This window comes from Papilio xuthus, unplaced genomic scaffold (assembly GCF_000836235.2).
Source record: "Papilio xuthus unplaced genomic scaffold, Pxut_1.1 DF827461.1, whole genome shotgun sequence".
In the NCBI taxonomy this organism is placed as follows: Eukaryota; Metazoa; Arthropoda; class Insecta; order Lepidoptera; family Papilionidae; genus Papilio; species Papilio xuthus.
In genome coordinates, this window is record NW_013531188.1 from 4,098,864 (window position 1) to 4,122,223 (window position 23,360).

At 33.9% G+C, this 23,360-nt stretch overlaps 1 protein-coding gene and 1 long non-coding RNA gene across 2 annotated transcripts in view; one reads left to right on the forward strand and one right to left on the reverse strand.

The window, feature by feature from the left end:
• LOC106119533 (uncharacterized) overlaps window positions 1-23,360 on the forward strand; it is a 98,968-nt gene that overhangs the window by 21,984 nt on the left and 53,624 nt on the right. The gene's annotated exons all lie outside the window — the stretch shown is intronic.
• On the reverse strand, window positions 1,493-17,186 carry LOC106119532 (uncharacterized). Its single transcript, XM_013314575.1, has 2 exons — window positions 17,031-17,186; window positions 1,493-4,953 (listed from the first exon to the last, which is right to left on the reverse strand). The coding sequence occupies exons 1-2, from the start codon at window positions 17,037-17,039 to the stop codon at window positions 1,768-1,770; spliced, it is 3,195 nt and encodes a 1,064-aa protein (XP_013170029.1). The 5' UTR covers window positions 17,040-17,186; the 3' UTR covers window positions 1,493-1,767.

A 23,360-nucleotide genomic window follows, 5' to 3' on the forward strand; every position in this document is an offset into this window, starting at 1 on the left:
TGTCGCTCGTTAATAGAATACTTTAAAAATTAAAGAGAGCACTCGCACGCGACGTCACCCCACGCGACAGCGATGTGACAGGACAGCAGCATGTCACGTGACGTGACCGGGTGACGGGACAGCGATGTGTCGCGTGACGGCAGGATCCTTGTCGTAGTAACGTGACAGGCTGCTACGACATTTAATTGCGCTTGTCTATAGAAATACGTAATGCAAGGAATTAACTGTGAATAAGTGAAGCTTGGCAATGCAATGATATTGATTGAATATATCTGTATATATAGACATTAAATATATTTTTCTTCTCCTTCGTATTCTTCATTACTGAAGGTCGTGCTTGTCCTAATACGCTTCAACGGCAGTGTCGACCAGCTGCCTCTACGCCGTCCTGTCTTCGGCTTGTCTCAGGGCAGTCGTGATATTAAGTCCCAATATAGCCTGCACTTGATTGGACCAGCGAGTAGGTGAGAAACCCCGACAACCAATTTGTCTAGGTTGTCGGGGTTTCTCCTAAAAAATATTTTTAACCGATGTTAAAATGGTGGAAATTCTTAAGTTCTCTGTATGTTTTTAATTGCCTATATGTAATTTGGTTACTATGTTGATGTTTATAATAAGTGATAAAGAGATATTATGTCGTTTGGTGACAAAGTTCTGTAATGCCACCTTACTAATATTATCAGTGCCGACGACAACTTCTGAATTTGAGTACCTTAAATATCAAGATCTTTTATCTATTAGAGTCTTCAAAATAAAGGTTTATGTTTTGTTCGGTCATTGGCGCTGGTAACTCATCCTTTTACTTTCTGTTTTTTTTTTTATATTCCTATCAGGACTGATAATAACATTTGAGAAGCACCTCATTGTCTGATTTTATAATTACTCACTTAGCTCTCCGGCATACCATTTACATAACCAATTTTCTCTCCGAGAGATTCCTCGGACAAAGCACCTATACTATATTTGGATATGATTTTAAGCTATTCCTTTGTTTTTTCTTTGAAACAGCGATGAAAAGGACATTTATTATAGTTATCTTTATTATTGGTGATATTGAAAAGAAAGACATTTGTAAATTTTTAATCTTTTATTTCATACTTAGTATTTGTTTGGCAAAATGAAGGATAACGCTATGTTTATATCATCATAATCTTAAACGTCTGTCTACGTATATAATACTTTTTGGTTCTTATGTATTATTTAATTTATATCGTAACAAAATCACACATATTATGAACTTTACATTTAAATTGTAGAGACGGGAATATTCTACAAGTACGTACATGAAAATTTTATGTAGCACCAAAAATTAAGAGATATGACCTAATTTCGAATAACATTTTAAAATTTTTAATACTATGATAAATTATTTTTTATTCTATAATTTCAACGGCAATGATTAAACATACAAAAGAATTCAATTTATTCATTTTGTTTTATTGAGTTTTTGTACATTATTTACTATTATATACAATTATTGCACAATTATTACTATGGAATGTCGAAATGTACAATATATTCTAATCTACTACAGCGAGTCATAAAATTCTATTTATATGTACACAGCCTTAGAAAGCAAGAAAAGATTCACAATTTGTTTAAGAATAAGAAATTTCAAACTGATTTTAATACATCTTATTTATTCATTGAGAATTAAGGTACTGATATTAACAGATAACTACATTGAATACATTTTTGGTTACTCTAAAACATCACAAATGCATTGGATTTTATATTTTTAATACTATCTATTAGTTCACAAACAGATCACGTAGAATTTACAAGATGAAGACTTCTACCGTTCTGACGTCTCGAACTAAGGTGAGCTTCGGAGTGTATGTTTCTCTTAGTTCTTGAAAAGAATGCTGCATTACAACCGCTCACTGAACATCTATGTAAGGACTGAACGTGGACAGTTTCACAGTGAACTTTCAAACCCATTAAATCTTTAAATACCTCTCTACAACCTCGGCAAGGATATAAACCATCTTTGTTAGGTCGCGGTGCTTCATCTTCCACACAATAATTTAACTTTCGTAACATCGGTGATGGATAACCTTGATGACAACCGAATGGACTTAGATTTGGAGGAAGGAACCCAAATGGTATAGCTGGGAAATTTGGAAGCATTCCAAAAGGCGTGAAGAGAAAAGGTTGTTGATTAAACATATCACGTCCATTTAAATAGGTTTCGGGAAGTTGAAGAGGCGGGTAAGGCGCTCCGAACGGTATTTGACTCAAATGATTCTTTGCTTTCTCAGATTCTTTCGCTTGATAGTACTTTTGCGCTTCAATGTAAGGAATAACGCGTTCATCGTCGTTGAATTTGGCTATTAAATCCATTTGTTCACGAATCTTATCTAACATTTTGATAGGAGATTCGTCTGATGTTCGACCGCACATTGAAAATATCTTTCTATGTAGATTAATATTACAACTGTGACGGTCTCTACTTTGTTTAGTAGTAAACGACGCCCTGCAACTTTCATTGCTACATTTGTACATTATCTTTAAATGCGTGTTCTGATAGTGAGTTTTTAATACAAATATGTTTTGAAATAATTTGTCACATACAGCGCATTTGAGAGGATTCTCATGATCGGTTGGAACATCAGTTGTGACTACAAAGAAACCATTCTCGAAGTGACCTTGAATTTGGCCGTGACCGTCATCTGAAACATAATCGTAACTTGATACAGACGACGAAGGAGATCTATCGGAAAATTCCATAGCTTCATGCATTGATAAATTATAGGGTCCACCAGGATTAGTATCAATCTTTTTCGTCATATTTGGAAAATCTCCTCTTGATAAGCTCTCCAATCGTTTTAATGCATTTTCAGATGAAAACTGTTCAGTTTGTAACTTTGGAAGTCCCTTACAACAATCTTCTTTCTCTCGTGGTTCCTCTTTGATTGTTAAATCTTGGGGATTATAATCTATTTCCGAAGGTTCTTTCTTAATTTCAGTTATTTCTTGTTTTATTTTAGGTACGCCTACATTTTCATTTGTTACAGAATTATCCGTTTTTTCATCTTCGTCACATTTAATTCTCTTTGGATCTATTAAATTATCAGACATACCTTCTGTTTGGCAGTCGTTATTGTCAGTATTATTTGGTTGCTCTTCTACATTATTACTTTGCAAACGAATAGGATTCAAATTCTTTCGTTTTCTCTTCATAACTTCCGGACTAATTGTGCCATCTTTCCTCACTTCTCTATTGTCATTGTTATCACTTACACTTCTTTGATCAAAGTCAGTTTCCGAATCTTCTAATGAACCAATTGACTTATTTAAATTAGAATAATAATCACTGGTATCCATATGTTCATTGTCATCGTCGTCTTCATCTCCCGCTACGACAACAATGCCATCATCTTCATCCGATTCACCCTGAATATCTTGCTCTTTATTATCTTCTGAATTAGATTCTCGTCGCATCAAATGTGACTGATCGAAGTGATGATGGAAGTTAACGTTGTTTTTATAATCTAATGGTATATTCGTAGAATACGGTCGCATGCTTTGTGACGGATTCATCATTGGATATGATCCAAACGCATGCATTGGATTAATAACTGGTGGTATATTTAGTCCTGATCCGTGCTGTGAGAGCAGAACGGAATGTGCTTGTGCACTTCTGCCATCGTGAGGTGATATTTTACGCCTCAAATGCGGTGAATGTAGCTTTGGGTTAGGGTTTGCACTATGTCTATTTCTAGATCTTCTTGAACTGAACATCATGCTGCAGCCTTCAACAGTGCATTTGTGCATTTCTCTTAGATGAACAGCGGAAAAATGTATTTTTAATGCTCCTTTATCGCAGAACGTCTTAAGGCACACGTTACATTGTACTCTTTTTTTTCCAGTAGCCGGATTTATGAAATGCGTTCCTAAATTTAAAGGCATTTGTGATGCACCCCAATGTCTTTTCGGTGGGCTTAAGCATTTACTCATCATCATTTCTCTAGACTTCTGAGTTGCCTCTGCGAATGCGTCTTTACTTAAATTAAGAACATTTTCTTCTTCAACTCTTTCATCAGATCTGCCGTTGCCGAGACCATTGCTTAATTTAGGTTCAACGGGTTCAGTTACCTTTGACGACATCTGAGGTAATAAGGCTTGTAAAGATGCTAGTCCCATAGGATTTTGACTAAGAGCCGCGACCATCGCTGCGGGGTGCGTAAATGTAGATGGCATCGTCATGGGAGGAATCGGTAAATTAGATGGCAATTGAAAATTAAATAGTTGACTCCTCATTAATTCCAATGCAGCTTTCTCTGCACTATTGATATCGTAGTTCTGTTTAATTGGTTCTTCTTTATTATTGATTTCAGATAATTTATGCTTACGAAAGTCAAAAGGTTGCATATTTTGTAGATGACTAAGTGGTGATGAATTAATTGGACTAGTTGTAGAGAGTGGACTGGATGAGGTAGATAAACGAACACTATGATTAGGCGACACTTCAGCTGGCGAAGTTCGAGGAGGTGATTGTTTATGGATCGGAGAAAATTTATTATCATACTGTTTAGTCGTTTCTCTTCTTGCTTCCACTTTATCTTCTTCTGCGTAAGTACTTTTCATATCTCTCTCTTTCATAGTTTTTAAATATTCAAAATGTTGTCTCGCTTCCATCATATGTTGGAAGTATTTTAAGGATTCATCACTACGAGCTTCACTGGCCGATCTCTCCATCAGTCTTCTAAATTCCTCTTCAAGTTTCAACTGTTCTAAAACTTGTTCAGGATAGTTATCTAATCTCTTATTATGTTGTTCATATTCCTGGTTAGTGGCTGGCGGTGATGGAATTCCGTTCTTTTTGTAAATGGGAAGTAAAGATGTCTTGTGAAGAGCTCTCGCCTCTTGTAGTTTGAGTATTTGTTGCAACGCCATGTTGTGCTCGGGGCCGCGACCGTTCCATCTTTCATTGCTCGTCGACTGCGATTCCTGTAAGAATAAAAACAATTAACATTATACCCATTAAATTATTTACGGAATAACTATTATATAATATATCTTTTACATTATCAAAGGATGTTCTTCAATTTAAAATATCGCCTTTAAAAAATCTGTAGCATAATTTAAATAGCATGTTCTTTTTTCTTTACACTATAATATTTGATTTGTAATCAAGAGTTTGCCTTCTGAATGAATGAATATCGACAGACATTAAACGTTTAGAATGGAATGACTCATTCTGATTTAAACCAAAAGAATCTTAAACCTTAATTATATTCTTATTACAAAAACGCTTAATCTAATTTGTTAAACCTTCAATAAGTTCAAGGTTTAATACCTAAGCATTGAAAATAAATTATTAAATAAAATTGCCAACGCCGGCTAATCGTACCAAGATCGTCGACTCCAACTAAGCATAAACATACGAGTAACAGCTAAATGCGTCTTTATAATAACAATCGGACGGAACAAAACCACACCTTGCGTTTTCAAAGGCTAATATCAAATTAATTCCGAGAACGGAGAGCGAATGGGTAAAATTGTGTAAAATGACGGTTCCAAGTCGACTCGCCCGAATAGAAAAGTGGTTTGTGTCGCGTGTTCGGAACGATTTAATCCTAAAACTAAATTACTATTCATTTTGTAAGTATTTGAGGCCAGTTGTCAAAGTTAAATCAACTTTCCGTTAACTTCGCGTCAGTTGGCTGAGAAGTTAACAGACAATAGAATTTTAAAAATGACATTTTAATAGTTCTGTAAATTGTAACAAAATAATACTTGATGTCCTTTAAAGATACGCTTTCGTTTTTTTTTTGTGTCTTTTACTCCTAGATCTTTCTAATAAGCTTCATAGAAGACTGAGTTGGAGACTGAGACTACCAAGAAGATTGAGTTGCAACTATAAAACAAACTATTTAGTTTCCTATAAAGGCATTTTGAAGCAATAAAGTTCAAACATTTAAATAATTTTCTATCTACAACAGTTTAATTATATCAGTCAAATAAGTCAAGGTTTACCGACACAAAAAAAAACTAGAACATAAATTTGTTAAATCTACCTAAACGGTAACCTAAAGGTAACCGAATATGGTATGACTGGGCCCTTTCCTTTACGCTCTGTAACCCACAACAAACTTGATTGTCGCCTTTTAGAATCGTTTGTCACTCGATTACGGCGTGTAACTCGAATAAACGCCGGGGTTGCCATATCATTATCCATTTCTTGGGAAAATTAAAGTGTCGTTTGCCCTCGCCGGCGCGTCGGGGGCAATTTTTTACCAAAACCACAATTATAATGAAAAAGATTTCTTTCTCTAATTCCACAAAACGGATAACCATTGGATAATAAAGTGTCGTTTAACATAAATACAGTGTATGGAATAACAAAATTATGGACCTTTCTGTTGTTACTTTAGACTTGATAATTTAGAAAATCGGAATTCAAATCGTCGCATTTAAAATAAAAGGTTTTCGAGTTTTGAGAATCCTTTTAAAAGTAATTTTGTAATATAATAGTGGTATTTATAATCGTTTTATTAAAATTTATATCGTAGAAGTGATATTTAAATATAATATATCAAATTATAAGTCAAATAATAAAAATAATTTCGTTGACAAAAATATTATCAGCGATTTGGTTGAGTAATAATTTCTTTCCAAATTAACTTACACTGCAGGCCAACGCGCCGTGTGGACCGCCATTAAGCCATTCTCCCGCGCAAATTCATCTTTAAATTAAATTAATACAGCCCTTCCAAATGACAGGCCATCAAGAAGAATATGTTAAGTAAACGACAGTTAAAAACATAAATGTACGTAATACAGAAACACTTGTGTAAGGTAAACATTATTGTTATTTGTTTTTTTAGAAGTTTTCGACATTCAAAGCCCAAAGTTTTAATTTCAAACCACTTTAGCCGCAAAATTATTGTTATAAGAAGTTTAAAAGCAAGGTATATTGTGCTACTTTTTAGTTATTAGGAGTCGCGTAAACAGTAATCAAATTCGAAGAAATTAATAATTATTCGGTGTCATTAGATAAAAGATGATAGACTATCGTAAAGTGCAAATATTTGCAATTCAAATCTTGAAAAAAATATTGTCCAAATTCACAAATCCAATCGAGGTGAGTGACCGACCAATATTTATGGAGCTATTAATACAAACTTATTCCGTACACTGAAAGACCAGTTTTTAATAAACGTCGCAAAAATAATGCTCAACGCAAAGTGACCCACGCCTACTGGCAGAATGGACAGCCGGGCATATTTCACAAAATTAAAAAAAAAAACAATGACAGTTCAAAATGACTTTCCCGCGTTGTCATAAGGTTGAATATTCTTCGTTTGGACTTCGCTTGTATAAGCAAAGTACAGTCGCGTCGATCGTTTTTCTGCGTTGTGTCGTGACAAGCCATATTGTTCAGGCCATGATACATGCAGTGAACAGGTCCGAGCACTGTGAAGGGTAAAAACGCGTTGCCATTTTGCGTAATGAATGCCTCCAAGTTGACGCGCACTGAGATTCTTATGGGAAACTTTTTCCAACATTAGCCAGTCGTCGATAAAAACTAAACATATTACAATGAACTTGTAAGAGTTTACGTTTATTGTTTATTTTTAAGTACCTAAAGTTCATTTATTTATAAAAGTGAACTCATTGAAGTTCATTTAGGTATGCCGTAAAAATATCCTCTTACGTTCAGATAATGGAGCTTTAGAAGGAAGCAAACATTTTAACGTACTATCACCGCTATCGAGATTTAATCGAATAACAGAATAAGAATAGTAAACAAAAAGTAAAAAAGCGTCCATCGTAACTGTCAGTGAGTGTACACAAGTTGCAGATGAAGAAAGGCGCGGGAATATGAATGTTTGTGTTTGTCAAAGCCATAACAATGGCGGATCATACAGCGTGGGTGGGCACCGTGTTTTGTTTGTCTATTAATTGAATTAACATCGCGCTATTAACATTATCAATCAGTTGAGCAAGGGAAATAGGTTGTTCTCAACGGAAACATACTAGAATGACATTAATATTATTAGAGCAAACGCAAATCTTACTAATATTATAAATGCGAATGATTAGAGGGATGGATGGATGTTTGTTTGAAGGTATCACCAGAACAGCTGAACGGATCTCGATGTTATTTGGCATGCGTGCGTGCGATCATAGTCTGGAAGAACACAGGCTACTAATTAAGTTTTTTATTCCGCGAAGAAGGAGTCGCAGGCGGCTAGTTATCGATAAAAGTAAAAAAGTAATTGTATGAAGTCGATAATGTGTCCTTAAAATAATATTAAAAATATAATTTGTTAAATTAACCATCTTAAAATAAAGATGGCGACTGAACAGCATTCGATATATGTCCATCGTTAGTAAACCTCAACACCGTTATTACAAAAGACAAGCGTAATTCAATATCAGTTTTGATACAATTTAGATGGCACATGAAATTACCCCAGTGTTACCGCTTAACTTTAATATAGGTAATGATACAGTGTGGACATCGCTCGACTTATCTTAATCTCGGCTTAAGGCACCGCGTCGTATTTTATAGGTATTATTAATAATTGGATAACAGGACGGGGTCAAATATCGATTTTTTTTACACACTAACAGTTGCATGCGATTTTGTCCGAGCGGATTAAAAAAATTTAGGTATAAATATTGCCTATCTTAAACTATCCCCGTTTGTTGTATAGCTTTTTTAATAGTAAAAGAATTTTTTAAATCGGTTCAGTAGTTTTCTAGTCTATTCAATATAAACTATCAAATCTTTCATCTTTATAATATTAGATAATTAGCTAAACGAAAATATAGGATATGTTGAAAATTTTTTTTAATGTTTTAAGATCAATAATGAGGTAAAATATCTCAATTGAATTGATTTTTATCCCATTTTGTTGTTGTAAATATTATTTTTTAGTTAATTAATTTCAAATTTTAAGATTAATAAAAGACGTTATAGAAGAGATGGACATGAAGAGTGGAATAACGAAAAGTAAGTTAATAGTTGCGGATAAGCTGCAAAGATGTATTTAAATAGTTGCCTAGAATTTAATTAGTAATTTACGGCAAATAAAGGAATCGAACCTAAACTGGCTACTATACGACATAACAAACCTTTTTATAATCATCTTCCCACCAACGTTTAACGAATTGAGTTAATTTACTCAAACTATCATCGAAATCATCCATCATTTTCACAAACACTTTTAACTTAAGTTCACAACACCCAATATAACTTAACACTTGACCTTATTTCACATTTGACACAACTTATCCAACTTAACTTAATGTAATCCTTGTTAAGTTCAAACGACAACTGCGGTGACAGTGTAGACCAGTGTTAACTAATCTTAAGGGTGGGGGTGGTTAACAACTGACCCCTGACTTCTTTATCCGGTTTTAAAACAAAAGATAATACTTGTTTTGCAAGATGGCGGCTGTGTTTTGTTTTCTGTCGCATTCTTGTGCGAATTTTTTTGTCATTGTACTTAGCGGCGGCTCCTTTGATGTTAAACAAATCATTGTTTTGCTTGATACTGTGAACTTATTTGGAAATGTTTTTTCTTATGGTAGAGCAAAATATGTAGAGAATATTTAGAAGTTGCAATATTTAAAAAACTTAATTTTAAGAATAAATTATTGAAACTAATTTAAAGTTAAAGTAAACTAAAGGAAAGATAAATAAACTAATTTACATTGAATGACTTAATTAAAAAAAAAGTGGAATGTAGAGAAACTTCGAATTTAAAATATTGTTCTGGATTAAATTCCTTGGATAAATTCATAGTCCAAATTTTAAATTTTAATACTTAATATGCTGAAATTGTTTTAAAGTGTGTTTTTATTTATATTACAAGAGAAATCATGCAGCAACAGAAATATAAAACGTATTAATTGTTTAGTTTGAAGCCTCGGTATTTTAAATGACCAATCCACCACCAAATAATGACTTTCTAGAAAAAGGGTCAACATTAGTTCATCTAAAGTAATAAAATCGTGAAACTACCAACAATAGCTGGCACACTGGTAAACAGTCTTAACTCAGTTTCGCTTTCAAATAACCTTTGTATTTGCAAACAAGTTTAGTACAAGACAAGAATTGACCGAATAGTCAAGGATTAAATAAATTCCTGGAAAAAAGTTGCCGCGTCAGAACTTTTGCGTATGTGCAACAATTATTACACTGTGGACGCACATTTTGCATAACAAAAGATTATTATTAGGCAATTGGATTATTTTTTGTGTGTAAAGTTATTACCTCGCGACGCTTCCAGTAACTGCGTTTGTTTCGCGTGCAGATAGTTGTTTTTTTTCGGTCACTAATCCTTTCTTTGGTCATGACTTTTAACACAAGGCAAGGTAATAAATAAATAAGTATTTTGAAGAGTTCAAAGGCGTTCTTTAAAGTTGTATCTTCAGTTGAAAATATGTTTTTTGATGAACAAATTTTTACTTTTAAGAACGCATGAAAGGGACTGTTCCTAGGTATGTTCTTTTTTATTTTATAAACAAAATGCATATTGATGCATCTGTTTGCTAAAACCCTTGTAATGTGCATTGTAATGCAATTATAATCTAGCCGTATTAGAAGTTTGTTTAAAAGATTTAAATATTAACTTAATATGATCATATTTTAGGAGGTATAAAATTTTCTACTAGAAATTAGGACAATTTGTTTACTTATTACGACTAACTTTCGTATTCCGAGACTTCAGCACAGTACATTCGCGCAGATAATTCAGTACAAGCTCAGAGCAGGGCAAGTTTCTATCATTGGAGTCATCACTTAACCTGTCAAGTCGCGCGTTCCCATCAGATTGTGTGCGCGAGTGTACGCCCGCGGCTCGCAATATTACTTTGCACCTAATAATTTTACGAGGCAATTATCCTGGCGATTATAATTTTATAATATTGTCGGGTTTTAGCTGTGGTTTAATTCGCACGTGTGACGATTGGATCAGTGGGCGCGGCAAGTCATTGTACTTTGTTGGAATTGATTCGTTTATTGATTAATGTTGTGGTGTTCAAATGACATGTCTTTTATAATTTTCTTTATGGTTTTTATAACTGACCAGCTACGAGTCGTAATATTTATAATGAAATTAATGTGCCTTTCGAATTTTATCTATAATAATATTATAAAGAAGAAATATTTGATTGTTGGCATTGAATAAGGCTTTGAAACTACTGATCTGTAAAATTTTTTCACTGTTGGGAACCTACACTATCCCCTGGTGACATAGGCTATAAATATAGTACTAGGCTAGATATTATTTAAACGGTGACGCGGGCAAATTCTAGTTATATATATTTGAAAGAAAGACTGCATTGTAAAACTGAACATAAATAAAACTAAAAAGCTTTTTAGTATTTTTGATCTATTACGAGTTCATTTCATAAATTGCATGTAAGTGAAACCCCACAAATAAAAATCTTAAAAAAACATACTCCATTTATTCAATACTAATGTTTTATTCCACGTTTATGTTTTTTTTTAATATCATCATCATATCATATCATTTAACAGTGGTAGAGCCCGTTTTAACATCTTCGCACGAATTGGCCCGGGTCACATACCACGACCACACAGAAGACAGGCGTGAAGTGGAAACAATTCCGCGTTTCCTCTGATGAGTGTGCGTCCCGGAGGCCTAATTTAGTCCTTTTTCCCTTCCCCCCTTTTTTCTTATAATTAAAGGATGTGAAGTGGAAGGGGACTTCCCGGATGAGAGGATGCATAGGGAATATATTTTCTTTCAGTGCATCCTCTCCTCCGTCGATTAAAGGTAGGCAACGCGTGTGCAATTGCGTATGTCTATGGGCAACGGTCACTTCGCTATATCAGCGATTTCAGGTGGCCGCTCGCTCGTTTGCCATGTCATGGTATAAAAAAAACAAAAATAAGGTCGACATAACTCATCTCTTCATACGATTATTAAAAACTGGCAAATTCCCCGTAATTTACAAGTTCAATACACAAGAAGTCAATCAAGGTCGGAACCGAAACATCGGTTTATTTTTATCTTGTTTACATTGTACAAAATTGCTCGGCGTTTTGAATGCTACGTATGATCTTTATTGATTATTAATTATTAATCTGTATTTAGGAAGTAAAATATCGATTTAATTTTGGTACTAAAGGTAAAATAAATCAATTGGCCAATATTGTATGATTATTGCAAACTATTTTTCTTTTTTGGCATCTTTATTAAAAGTTATGAAAATACTGGCAAGTACAACATCTATATTTTTTTCATAAAATGTAAAGGTAACATAAACATTCGTCCAGGAAAATTAAAAAGATTTTTTTATAGGAGAAGAGGGCAAACGAGCAACGAATCGCCTAATATTATTTGAACCGACGCCCATGGACATCCGCAACGCCAGGGGAACTGCAGATGCGTTGCCGGCTTTTAAATGTTTAGATGTTATAAAATTCATAGTGTAAAGGCGAGATACACCAAATTTATATGGACGTTGGATCGGTGTAGTCAGGGAAAATAATTTGCGTATGTACGCATATGCGGAATTCGTATATAACTGATGATATATGATTTCTTTCAATAAGCCACTACACAAAGAAAAAGAGACGTGCAATATTATATTTACACTATCTTTTACCTGTTGCTTCGTCCGTACGGAATTAATAAAACAAACCTAATAGGTGGTCTTCCAGACGATTTCTTTATCTGGATTAGACGTTAAACATGTATGAAACATTCCATCTGTAAATTACTAGCCGTCACCCGCGACTTCGTCCGCGCTGATTAATAAAAAAACAATGAGTAGTCTATGTGTTTTTCCTGATTATGTTCTATATGTAAGCTAAATTTAATCGCGATCTGTTCAGCCGTTCTAGAGATACCTTCAAACAATCATCCATCCATCTAAACATTCGCATTTATAATATTATATATACTAATTAACATACCATTATTAAGGTCATAAATATTATTGCATATTAATATAACAGGTGATATAATAACCAAAACTTTCTATTCTTATTCATTTACGAACCCTATTTCATTTATATAAGTGTTAAGATAAAAGCTCTAGAAATATCTAACACCTATTCGTTAATTTGGTTGATCTACATTTAAATAATAAGCAATAACTTATACGTTAAAATATCATCCGAATTTTAAAACCATAAACCTATTGAGATGTTATAACACCTAGTCCTATTATTATTATAAAGGCTTTTAGGCTTTTAATTTTTCAGTTGACCTTTTGTAGTGAGTTCCCACGGAATATCTGTTTTTATGTAAGGCACCGCCTATTGGCCAACGCTGGACGCACACGCACGGATTAAACGGATTTACTTTGTCTTGATGCGATACGGAAGGCGCGGATAGACGCAGCACTATGTAAAATCAGACAAAGCAAACTCGTGCGGTGCGTCCGGCAAATGAACGCGTACCTTTAATGTGCCAATAGAATAGTGTAAAGTTTTTATTGACAGGACAAAGTCATGGGCAATAGCTAGTCTATTATATAATATAAAGCTTTTGAAATCAATTGCGAAGTAAAGTATCTCATAAGACCATACATTAGTGAGTCGCCCGCGGCTTTAAGCCTGTCACGCGCGCGCTGAGAACATCTTGCGACAACTACGTAGAGAAAATGCTTATACATTTTCCAAGTAATATTAAAAAAAAAACAATTAACTTACATAGTAAAGAAAGCATGTATTAAAAGCATTTTTAAATGAGCCGTGATTGCCAAATATTACGCGACGAAATAAATGAAAAAGAAAGATGCCAAATTCGTAATATTATGTTTTAATATTTATACTCTAATCGAGGCGATTCTTTGTCATTCCATATCGATGGTAATTATTAAATTCGATATTGTTACCATCTCGATAATGAAACATCGCACCCTTCGTTATATTTCTGTCTGCCAATAACATGCTCTTCGACGTCTTTGACTTTGCAAGAAATGAAAGATGTTCGGCGAATGGCGAATCAAAATGAAAAAGTTCTTATTTTAGAAACGTTATAAATGCTGTACTCGCTATTATTTACACTGCATGCAAACGATTCCAAATTTATATTTAGAATATAATTGAATTTGTATTTTCTTCAAATTGCAAAAACTTTTTACGCGTTCAATTTACTTGATTACATTTTCTCAAACGCTTAACTAGATGGCGTTACTGTGAGCTTGGTTATCATTTAAAAGCTTTTGGTTCTTTATAAAAAGTATTTTAATGGAGCAATATCTTAGAATTATATTTAATTATATTTCAATTACCTTATTTTATTAGATCCGCTATATTCAAATGAAGAAATAATTATAAGTAAATGATACTTAAAAAAATAGGTAAAGTAAATATGATAATAATTTATGAAGAAAAATTGAGAGGACAAAATTGCCAAAAAACTGTAAAGTAGACTAATAATAATATACCCTATGGTCCTAGGAATACTCTGAAAAGTACCTGTGTATTGTTAGGAAGAAAACGCAACACTGGTCCGATGTATCGCCGCAACACTAGCCTTATTAAAATATCAACGTTTATGTCCCCTCTCAAATCCTCTAATTTTGCGTCCCGGAAGCCTAATTTAGACCTCTTTCCCTTCCCACCCTTTTTCTTATAAGGAAAGGATGGGAAATGGATGTGGATTTTCCGAATGAGAGGATGCAAGGGAAGGGTAAATACTTTATGTGCGTCTTCTCCTCCGTCGATTGAAGGTAGGCAACGCATATGCAATTGAGTATGTATATGGGCAACGGTCAAATCGCTATTTCAGCGATTTCATGTGGCCGCTCGTTTGCCACCTTATGATATAAAAAATCAGACACTTGACTTGGTATGAAAGTGTGCCATTCCCTCTAAATTATTCTAACTATTAATGTCTAATAGTATTTAGAATTCCCTATCGTCTTAAAACATAAGAAGGTAGTACCTTTATTAAGAGGAACTTAATCAAATAAACAAGAAAACGTACGAACGGACAGTTGTTTACCTCTCGATCAATCTGTTCGATAGCTATCTGTTTAACCTCACAATCTGTGGTAACTCAAGCCATCTATCATCAAACACGAAGATTTAAATGAAGTTAAAAATATCTATGAATAAATCAAATTATGTTTTACTTAATGTACAGAATAAAATAGATGACTCTAGTGTTGCATGTTGTGAAATACAGATATATTTATACATAAGTAATATGTAAAAGTACATAAGCAAATGTATATAAGTTTGCAATAATGCCGTAGATGTCTTTTGTTACAAGTGAAGTGTTCGAAAGCTTTCATTACAACTGTAATAAAAATAACTAATAAAAGCGTCGCATCGACTAAATAGGGCCTTGTTCATAATAAAGTAATATAACGCTAATCTTATCTTACTTCTTACTAATAATATAAATGCGAATGTTTGGATGGATGTTTGTTTGAAGGTATCTCCGGAAGTGCTGCACGGATCTCGATGAAATTTGGCATCCATATAGAACATAGTCTGGAAAACATATAGGCTACTAATAAAGTTTTATTTTAATTCCACGCGGACAAAGTTACGAGCGACAGCTAGTTTGTTTATAATATCGAATATTATTGTCCTGCTATTTAACCATTATGTTTAAAAATTACAGTACTGACAGAGTTACAGACAACTCTATGGTAAGTTAAAAAATATATATACAAGCTTATTTAAAAACATCCTTATTTAGTTCTAAAATAACTTAACATTAGGTTAATGTCCTATTCAAACCACTCAATAACAGATAACTAATACAAAACTAACTATAAATTTTCATAAGAAAGTTATAAGGAAAGTTTCAAGCTATTAAAAAAGAAATAAATAATGTCAAAATATAAAATATAGCTTCTGATTAAAAAAAAATAGTGTTAAATAAAATCATTCGAATTCTTTTAAGATAACTTTAGTTAATTTATTTCTGACAAGATTTGTTTTCTTTCAAATGAAAAAAGCGTAATTTTAAAGCTTGATGATACAAGATATTATTTATGTCACGGAGATTAGATCGCTAAAGACAGATTATTAAAATTAATTAATGAATAAATCATAACATTGAAATATCGCCAAATGCTTTCAAAACATTGAGTAAATTTATCTAATACCTGTCGCCTGCGATATCCGCGCGGAAATAAAAAAAAACTTAATTAGTTTTGTGTCCTTCCAGACTATGTTCTAGGTACATCTATGCAAAATTTACATACATCCATCTAACACAATTACATAGATATGGTTAGCGTTAGAATGTGTAATTATATCTGTGCATTTACACATTATCTTTTGTTTTTAATTTAAATTGAATTAGAATTTTTATAGCTATTCAAAGTACGGTGCCAGTATCTTCGGAACTTTCCCTAAAGGGACTCCTTGTAATAATATATTTTAGTTTATTATTCCTTTTTAATATTTTATTTAAGTCTCCTCATGTCTCTGTAGTGAAAACATAGCAGTATTATGTTTATTTAAATTGTAATTTTAGGTCAATGTGATGACAAAGTGTAATTAATCTTTTTTAAACAGCAATGAGCTTTTCGAAGCTTTGAAAAATCTTTTACAAGTATGTATAATAGTAATTTGTTGATGTTATTTCTAACTTTTCTATACTAATATAATAAAATGGAAAGATTTGATTGTTTTTGATGCATTTGTTAGTTAGTAGTAGTTTTTACTGTATCCACTAGTACTAGTACTCCAGAAGTATTGATTTGTGAACTGTTAGGAAGCTACAGAATGCCCGGATGACATAGACTTATTACTAGATTTTTTAACCCTACTTATGCTATATTATCGATGATATTTTTTGAATATCTACCTGAATATCAGACACACTTCTAATAAAATTTCTAAAAAAATATGGTGGCCATATTTATTTATCTTTAATATTAAAATTTCGATAAGAATAATTACAACTGATATTAAAAAGCTCTATTCGGTGAACGCATAAATACATCCAATTTTTTAACTATCATTTGGTTTTTTATCTTTAGTTTGGTTATTTTATTAGGCTTCCGATGTTTTAGTTAGCGGCGGATTAATTTCAAGTTAGAATTACAATAAGAATCTTACTAACCTGAATCATGAATGCTTCTGATTTTCAATCACACAAACAAACATCAAACGTCACTGGCCGTCACTTCACTGTACATCACATCTAATCCTCTATAGATACGTACGTAATATATGATTGTAATATAAATTATACAGCAGCAACACGACCGTCTAGCAGGCCGCCCGACCGGACACTGGGCTTCAGCTCACGAGCGGGATGAAAGATACGCGGGGTGATGCTGAAGGATGCAAAAGGAGCCAGCGACAGGACTCCGGAGAAAAGAGACGACTACACTACGTGACATTTAAAAACTGTGTCTTTACAGCATCGTTTATTTTATCATAGCATTCTCACCTCTATTCTTTAGCCAATAAAGTTGAAAAAATATTCACATGTGTGTAGATAAGTCTTTTATATACGTACAATAGATGTCGTCTAATGTGTCGCTTAATTTAGAGCACCACCTTTATGTCTGAGATGTAGAGTTGAGAATTGAATGGACATTTGAAGTCGCTTGCTGCATGTTCAGTTTGTAGGTTTGTGTCGCATTGTGTCGTTATTCGAAGAGTAGCGGTGGCGTGCGAGAAAGACGGGTCTATGTGGGAGGGAGAGGGGGGCAGGAGGTGTCACCACGAGAGCTCTTTAGGGATTCGGATGAGCTTAGGTGGTGCGAGAAAACCGCAACGCTACGCAAAGCTGATGTCTAGGAGCGCTTTACCCTTTTGTAACATACAGTTTAATTAAAAAGCTTGCTATTTTCTTAAACTTAATTCTAAATAGAGCTACACCATAATAAGTATATGTATATTTGTCAATAATTAGTTAGGTTTTTACAATTAACATTATAATGTTTTTATATTAGTCTAGCATATTCTGTCTCATATTAGGAAGCAATTTTAATAACATGTTACAAATATCAATCAATCAAAATCAAATCGAATCAAAATATAATTTTAATATTTCTTAAAAAATAATTATTTATATTATATTTAAAATAATCTTACTAATTGTAAATATTTAGATGGATGGATGAATGTTTGTAAGAAGGTATCTCCAGAACGGTTAAACGGATCTCGATGAAATTTGGCATAGATATAGAACATACTCTGGAAGAGCACATAGGCTAATTATGTTTTTTTTAATTCCGCGAGTACGGAGTCGCTGGTGACTGCTAGCTACTGAAGATATTTTCAAGCGTATACAAAACTACTTACTTAAATGTAAAAGTTAATCGCATTTCGATGGACTGCAAACCTTTTTTTTTCAACAATCTCATCAAAGCTAACTAGCATACCGTGAAATTTGAAATGGGTGCAAAATGACTTTTAAGGTAATTCAAAAGGGACAATACGTTAGCGCCACCGGACAATTTTCTATAACGAGATGACAGAAGTGTATGTCACCAATACCTTTATGTTATTGTGTTGGCCACATTGATCTTTTGTCGGCTTTTGCACGCAGAAAATCCTTTTATACCCATTGTATACAATGACCACCAACGAAGTTAGGAGCGTGAATATGTCTTTTTGGATTATCTGTTGTAGAAATTTACTTGCCACTTGATACTAATGTAATCCTTTTAATGTTCTTGTAAATTTTCATGTCATTTAGAGTATTTTGGGAGCATCTGGGATGTTATTACTTTTGCAAGTACCAAGTGATTAGACTTCATCATCATCTTCAGCTCACTATACGTCCTAACCGAGGGGCTTTGAGCCTACCCTAAGTAAAGGGTGATTAGGCAGTAGTCAACCACTTTGGCCAAGTGCGGGTTGGTTGACTTCACACATCTCTTTGAATTTCTTCTCAGATATGTGTAGGTTGCATCACGATGTTTTCCTTCACCGTAAGAACGTCGGACGAATGTACATATGTAAATCAGAAATTGAAAAACACATTGGTACATGCCGGGATTCGGACCCAGGTCTTGCAGATTGCAAGTCAAGTGCTTGATCCCTGAGCCACCGACGCTCTATTAGGATTAGGTGTAGATAATTTATTAATAAAGTGTTCATTATTCGTAGACCTTCCAAAGAAGTTGGCACTCTAATTAGTGCATTACTCTATGTTTTTCTACCTCCATGTTATTACTAGCTATTGCAAGCGACTACGTCCGCGCGGAATTAAAAAGAACTAAGTAAGTAGGCTATGTGTTCTTCCAGACTATGTTCTACATCTATGCCAAATTTTCAGCGGGATCGTTGAGCCGTTTCAGAGGTACCTTCAAATAAATCCATCTAAACATTCACATTTATAATATTAGTAATTAGTAAGGTAAGAGATAAGATATACAAAATGTTAATATAGAAAACAGTGGTTAAAAACCTTCTAATTATCAATAGTAGTTAAATTTAACTGTCAGTTGCGTAAAACTGCTGCAGTAACATTTGTCCCATAAATTCGGAAGGTTTCATCAATGTCAAAGAAAGACAGTACCCCATTATTATAATACAATGCAAAAGTATCGCAACAAAAACACTACTAATGAAGTCGGCCCAACGTTTTATATCGGCCGTAGTAAAGTATCACGTCGTAAATTCTACTCAGTCAAAACGATTAAACCTATAAAAAAATGTCTTTTACAGAAAATTCAAACAATACTATACCATCCAGAGAAATTTCAACTGTAATCTTATTGGAACAGAGTTTAAATTTGGATAATGTTAATGATTGTATGCATTGATATTTAATTTAAGCTGAACTAAACTGTAAAATGTAAGCAATAGAGTTGTATTTTATTTGAGGAAGATTGAATTCTATTTGACATAGGGTTCCGTAGGCGAATTGTCGTTAGATTTCGGTCAGTTTTCGGCGATGGTGTATTTATTTTTTTTCTAATTCCATGTTTTCTTTGGCGGCTCGTTGTTAGGACCAAATGACACGACAGGTGACGATGTTTTTTTATAACGTTACCAATTCAATGGGCGGTCGGCAGAGTTATATAGTTTATTGCGTGTCCGACCGTATCGTACGATCTGGGAATAGTAGACTAATTTGCTCGATTTTAAACTTATGAGCGCAGATGTCATTTTCATTGTTATATTTTAATTATAATTTAAAATCCAATATGTCAAATTAAATGTAACAATTACTAGCTGTCGCCCGTAACTTTGTTCGCGCGGAATTAATAAAAAACTTAGTAGTCTATGTGTTCTTCCAGACTATACTGATATATAAACACGGCTAAACACTCACGTATATTCGTCAGGTGGCGGCACCGACTAGTTTCGAGCCCATCGGGGGCCCTTCATCAGGACGAGTGGTACTGGTATTATTTCGCGGACGCGGCCCGTCGCTCACTGCGCGCCTTCGCTTTTAGGGCGCGTCTTGAGGGGGCGGCCAGGCGGCGGTCCAGGCTATGTTTTACATCTGTGCCAAATTTCAGTAAGATCAGTGCAGCCGTTCTGGAGACACCTTTAATCGAACATCCATTCATCCATCTAAACATTCGCATTAATAATATTAGTAAGATGTATTTGTGTATTGGTTTAAATCGTGAAAAGTGTTTAAATAATATTTAACGGAACTTTAATTCTGCATACACTTTTATAATATTTTATTTATAGCGATTAGGTTTCTGCGAAATATTTGAGACGTATTACATTCAAAATGAGATCTTGCCTTGTAACATTATAAATGCGAATGTTATAGATGGATGTTTGTTTGAAGATATTTCCAGAACGGCTGCATGGAAATGGCTAAAATTTGGCATGGATAAAGTACATTGTCTGGTAGAGCACATAGGCTACTAATTAAGTTTCATTTATTCTACGCGGACGGAGCCGCGGGCGACAACAAGTGTTAATAATTAAATATGGTTCAGTATTTTACAATCAATGACTTAACACACTCAATGCCATCTCACGTAAAGATGATAATATAAGATTGTAATAGCATTGAAAGTGTTAACGTATCAGTTTACTGATTCTTTTATCAATTTGAAGCTTTTAAAGCAATTAACGGGTTATTAAGGGAAGTGTTATTTAATTGTCGGGTCACATTGCTGCAATTCAATTGTCGGCCGTTATCTTTTATATCCATTGCTGAGTTTCTCATTCTTATCGAAATGGGCTACGGGGCTGACGGGTCAATTGACAGCGTGCGTGATGACCGTACATTTACTCAGCGTCTTACTCGAATTGCGATGTTGAAGACAAATTATATTGTAGGTTTCGACTTTTAGACATTAATAATTACAATACTTCGGCGCGAATGACGTGCTTTCGTTACAAAGTCTAGTGTCAGAATGAATGTGAGGGGACAGAAACGTCGATATTTTTGTAAGGCTAGTGTTGAGTCAATACACTCATTTCCGGCTTTTCTTCGTAACACGACTGACGAAGAACTTGCACAAAATTGTATTGTCATCTCTCTTAATATATTTATATACATATTAATAAAAAATGGCGCGTCTGTGTGTTTTAAAAAATCATATGTGGTAAAGATGATGTATTTGAGTTACTTTTTAATTCAGCGCTGACAAAGTCGCGGGCCATCGCTAGTACTGTAGTAAAATTATTTGAATTATCCATAAGTTTTACTTCGATTTAATTGATCATAAAATTGAACTTTTTTTAACCGGTTGTCACCGTGGCCAGTAAAGCGACGGGTGGTGGATCTGACAGACTGATGTTTCGTATGGCGTCAGACAAGGCTGTACGTTTGTTTATATGCGGTCAATAGTGTGGACAGGCCTTTATTATAAGGGTTGACAATCCATGGTATTTTTATAACGCACACGACTTTTGTTTTCTCTGCAGAAACACTGTCGTCTGTTACAAAAAAAAACAGATGACAATAATATGTTTTTGCACGTGTTTCAAGCAGTGAAAATGATGCACGAAATATAAATACTTGATTCGTAGTTTCACTGCGGATATTATATAACAGTAAAAATACAAAGTTTACCTAAGTTGAGAGTGACTAGACTTTAGTCGACCACCCTGGCCCATTGTGGTGGACTTCGCACATTTCTTTGAATCTTGTGCAGATGTGTGCTTACTATGATGCTATTTGAGGTGGTATTTACAAGATTTTTTTAGCACTAACTGTTGAACTTTAATGTGAAAATTTACGTATTGCGGCATTTTTAGTGGTTTTAATATGGCTTCAATTTAATGCTCCATGTTAGGTTTATATGTATACTGGTGACTTAAAAAATAATAATGCAACAAGAGCGGGCTCTGTGTCGACACGTCCCATGTTGGTTTATCCGGGCGGAGGACTCGCCGCGCCCCGCGGGACGCCGTCGCTCCTTTTAAAACCTTTTTTCTCCCGACCTCTTTTTTTAATTCTCCCGACATGCCACAAAGGACGGCGACTTTTGTGCCGTTGTCTCGGCCGTTAATGATTTTTACGTATTATTAATTGTTGTCCGATAAAAACCGATTGAAAAATGATGATTGTTATACGATTTGTAAATTCGGTTACGGTATCGATTATTTTTTTGTTTTTGTAGCGGACATATTGTGTTGTATTTTCATGTTCAGAATGTCTTACATTTGATGATCGTAGCTTTTAGTATGTAATATATGAATGTGTCTTACCGTGGGCTTCTGAGTCCAAAGTTCTCGTTTAAAACTTATTTCTGTCCTAGTTATGTCAAAAAATGAATGGGATGACGATATGTTTTATACAGAGGTTTTGGTGTCTGCAACCCACTGTAAATATTAAACTAAGTTTCTCGCGCTTCTGTACCTGATGTGAAATTATAAATAAACATATCTACAGGATGTTTTTATATTCTTTTTTTATATCAGGACATTTAATTGCATTAAAATGAAGGGTCAAAATTAAATAACAGGTAATAAAAAAATTATTATAAATAAATTTTGATAAATTTTTGTACACACGTTCGTTAACATTGACCGTTGTAAAGTTAAATCGAACACGGAGGGTACGCAAGCCTCGGCAATGCGACCTCAAGGTTTAACCTTTGCTTTTGTTTAAACGCGTAATAAGTGCCGTGGTAATCTTCTCCGCATGATATACGACTAGCAAACGACCCGTCTCCCACTGGTCAGGGTTGTCAACTTAAATCATTGCCAATTTATAATGCCATTTTTAGACTTCAATCTAGACTTAAACCAGTGTTAGAAGACCTGCCATATTAAATGCCATACATGATAAATTAGAAATAAGATAATCGCAATAAATTGTTACTTAATTCTGGAATAAATACAATTTGAACTGGACCTAAGACTTTTAGGTTCGCATCAAAATATAATAACAAATGCAAAGCGATATTTAAATCGATTGTTATATAAAAAATAATATAAATCTACTATATAAAATACTAGTTTTCGCCCGCGACTCTGTACACTTGAAATAAAAATAACATAATTATTAATT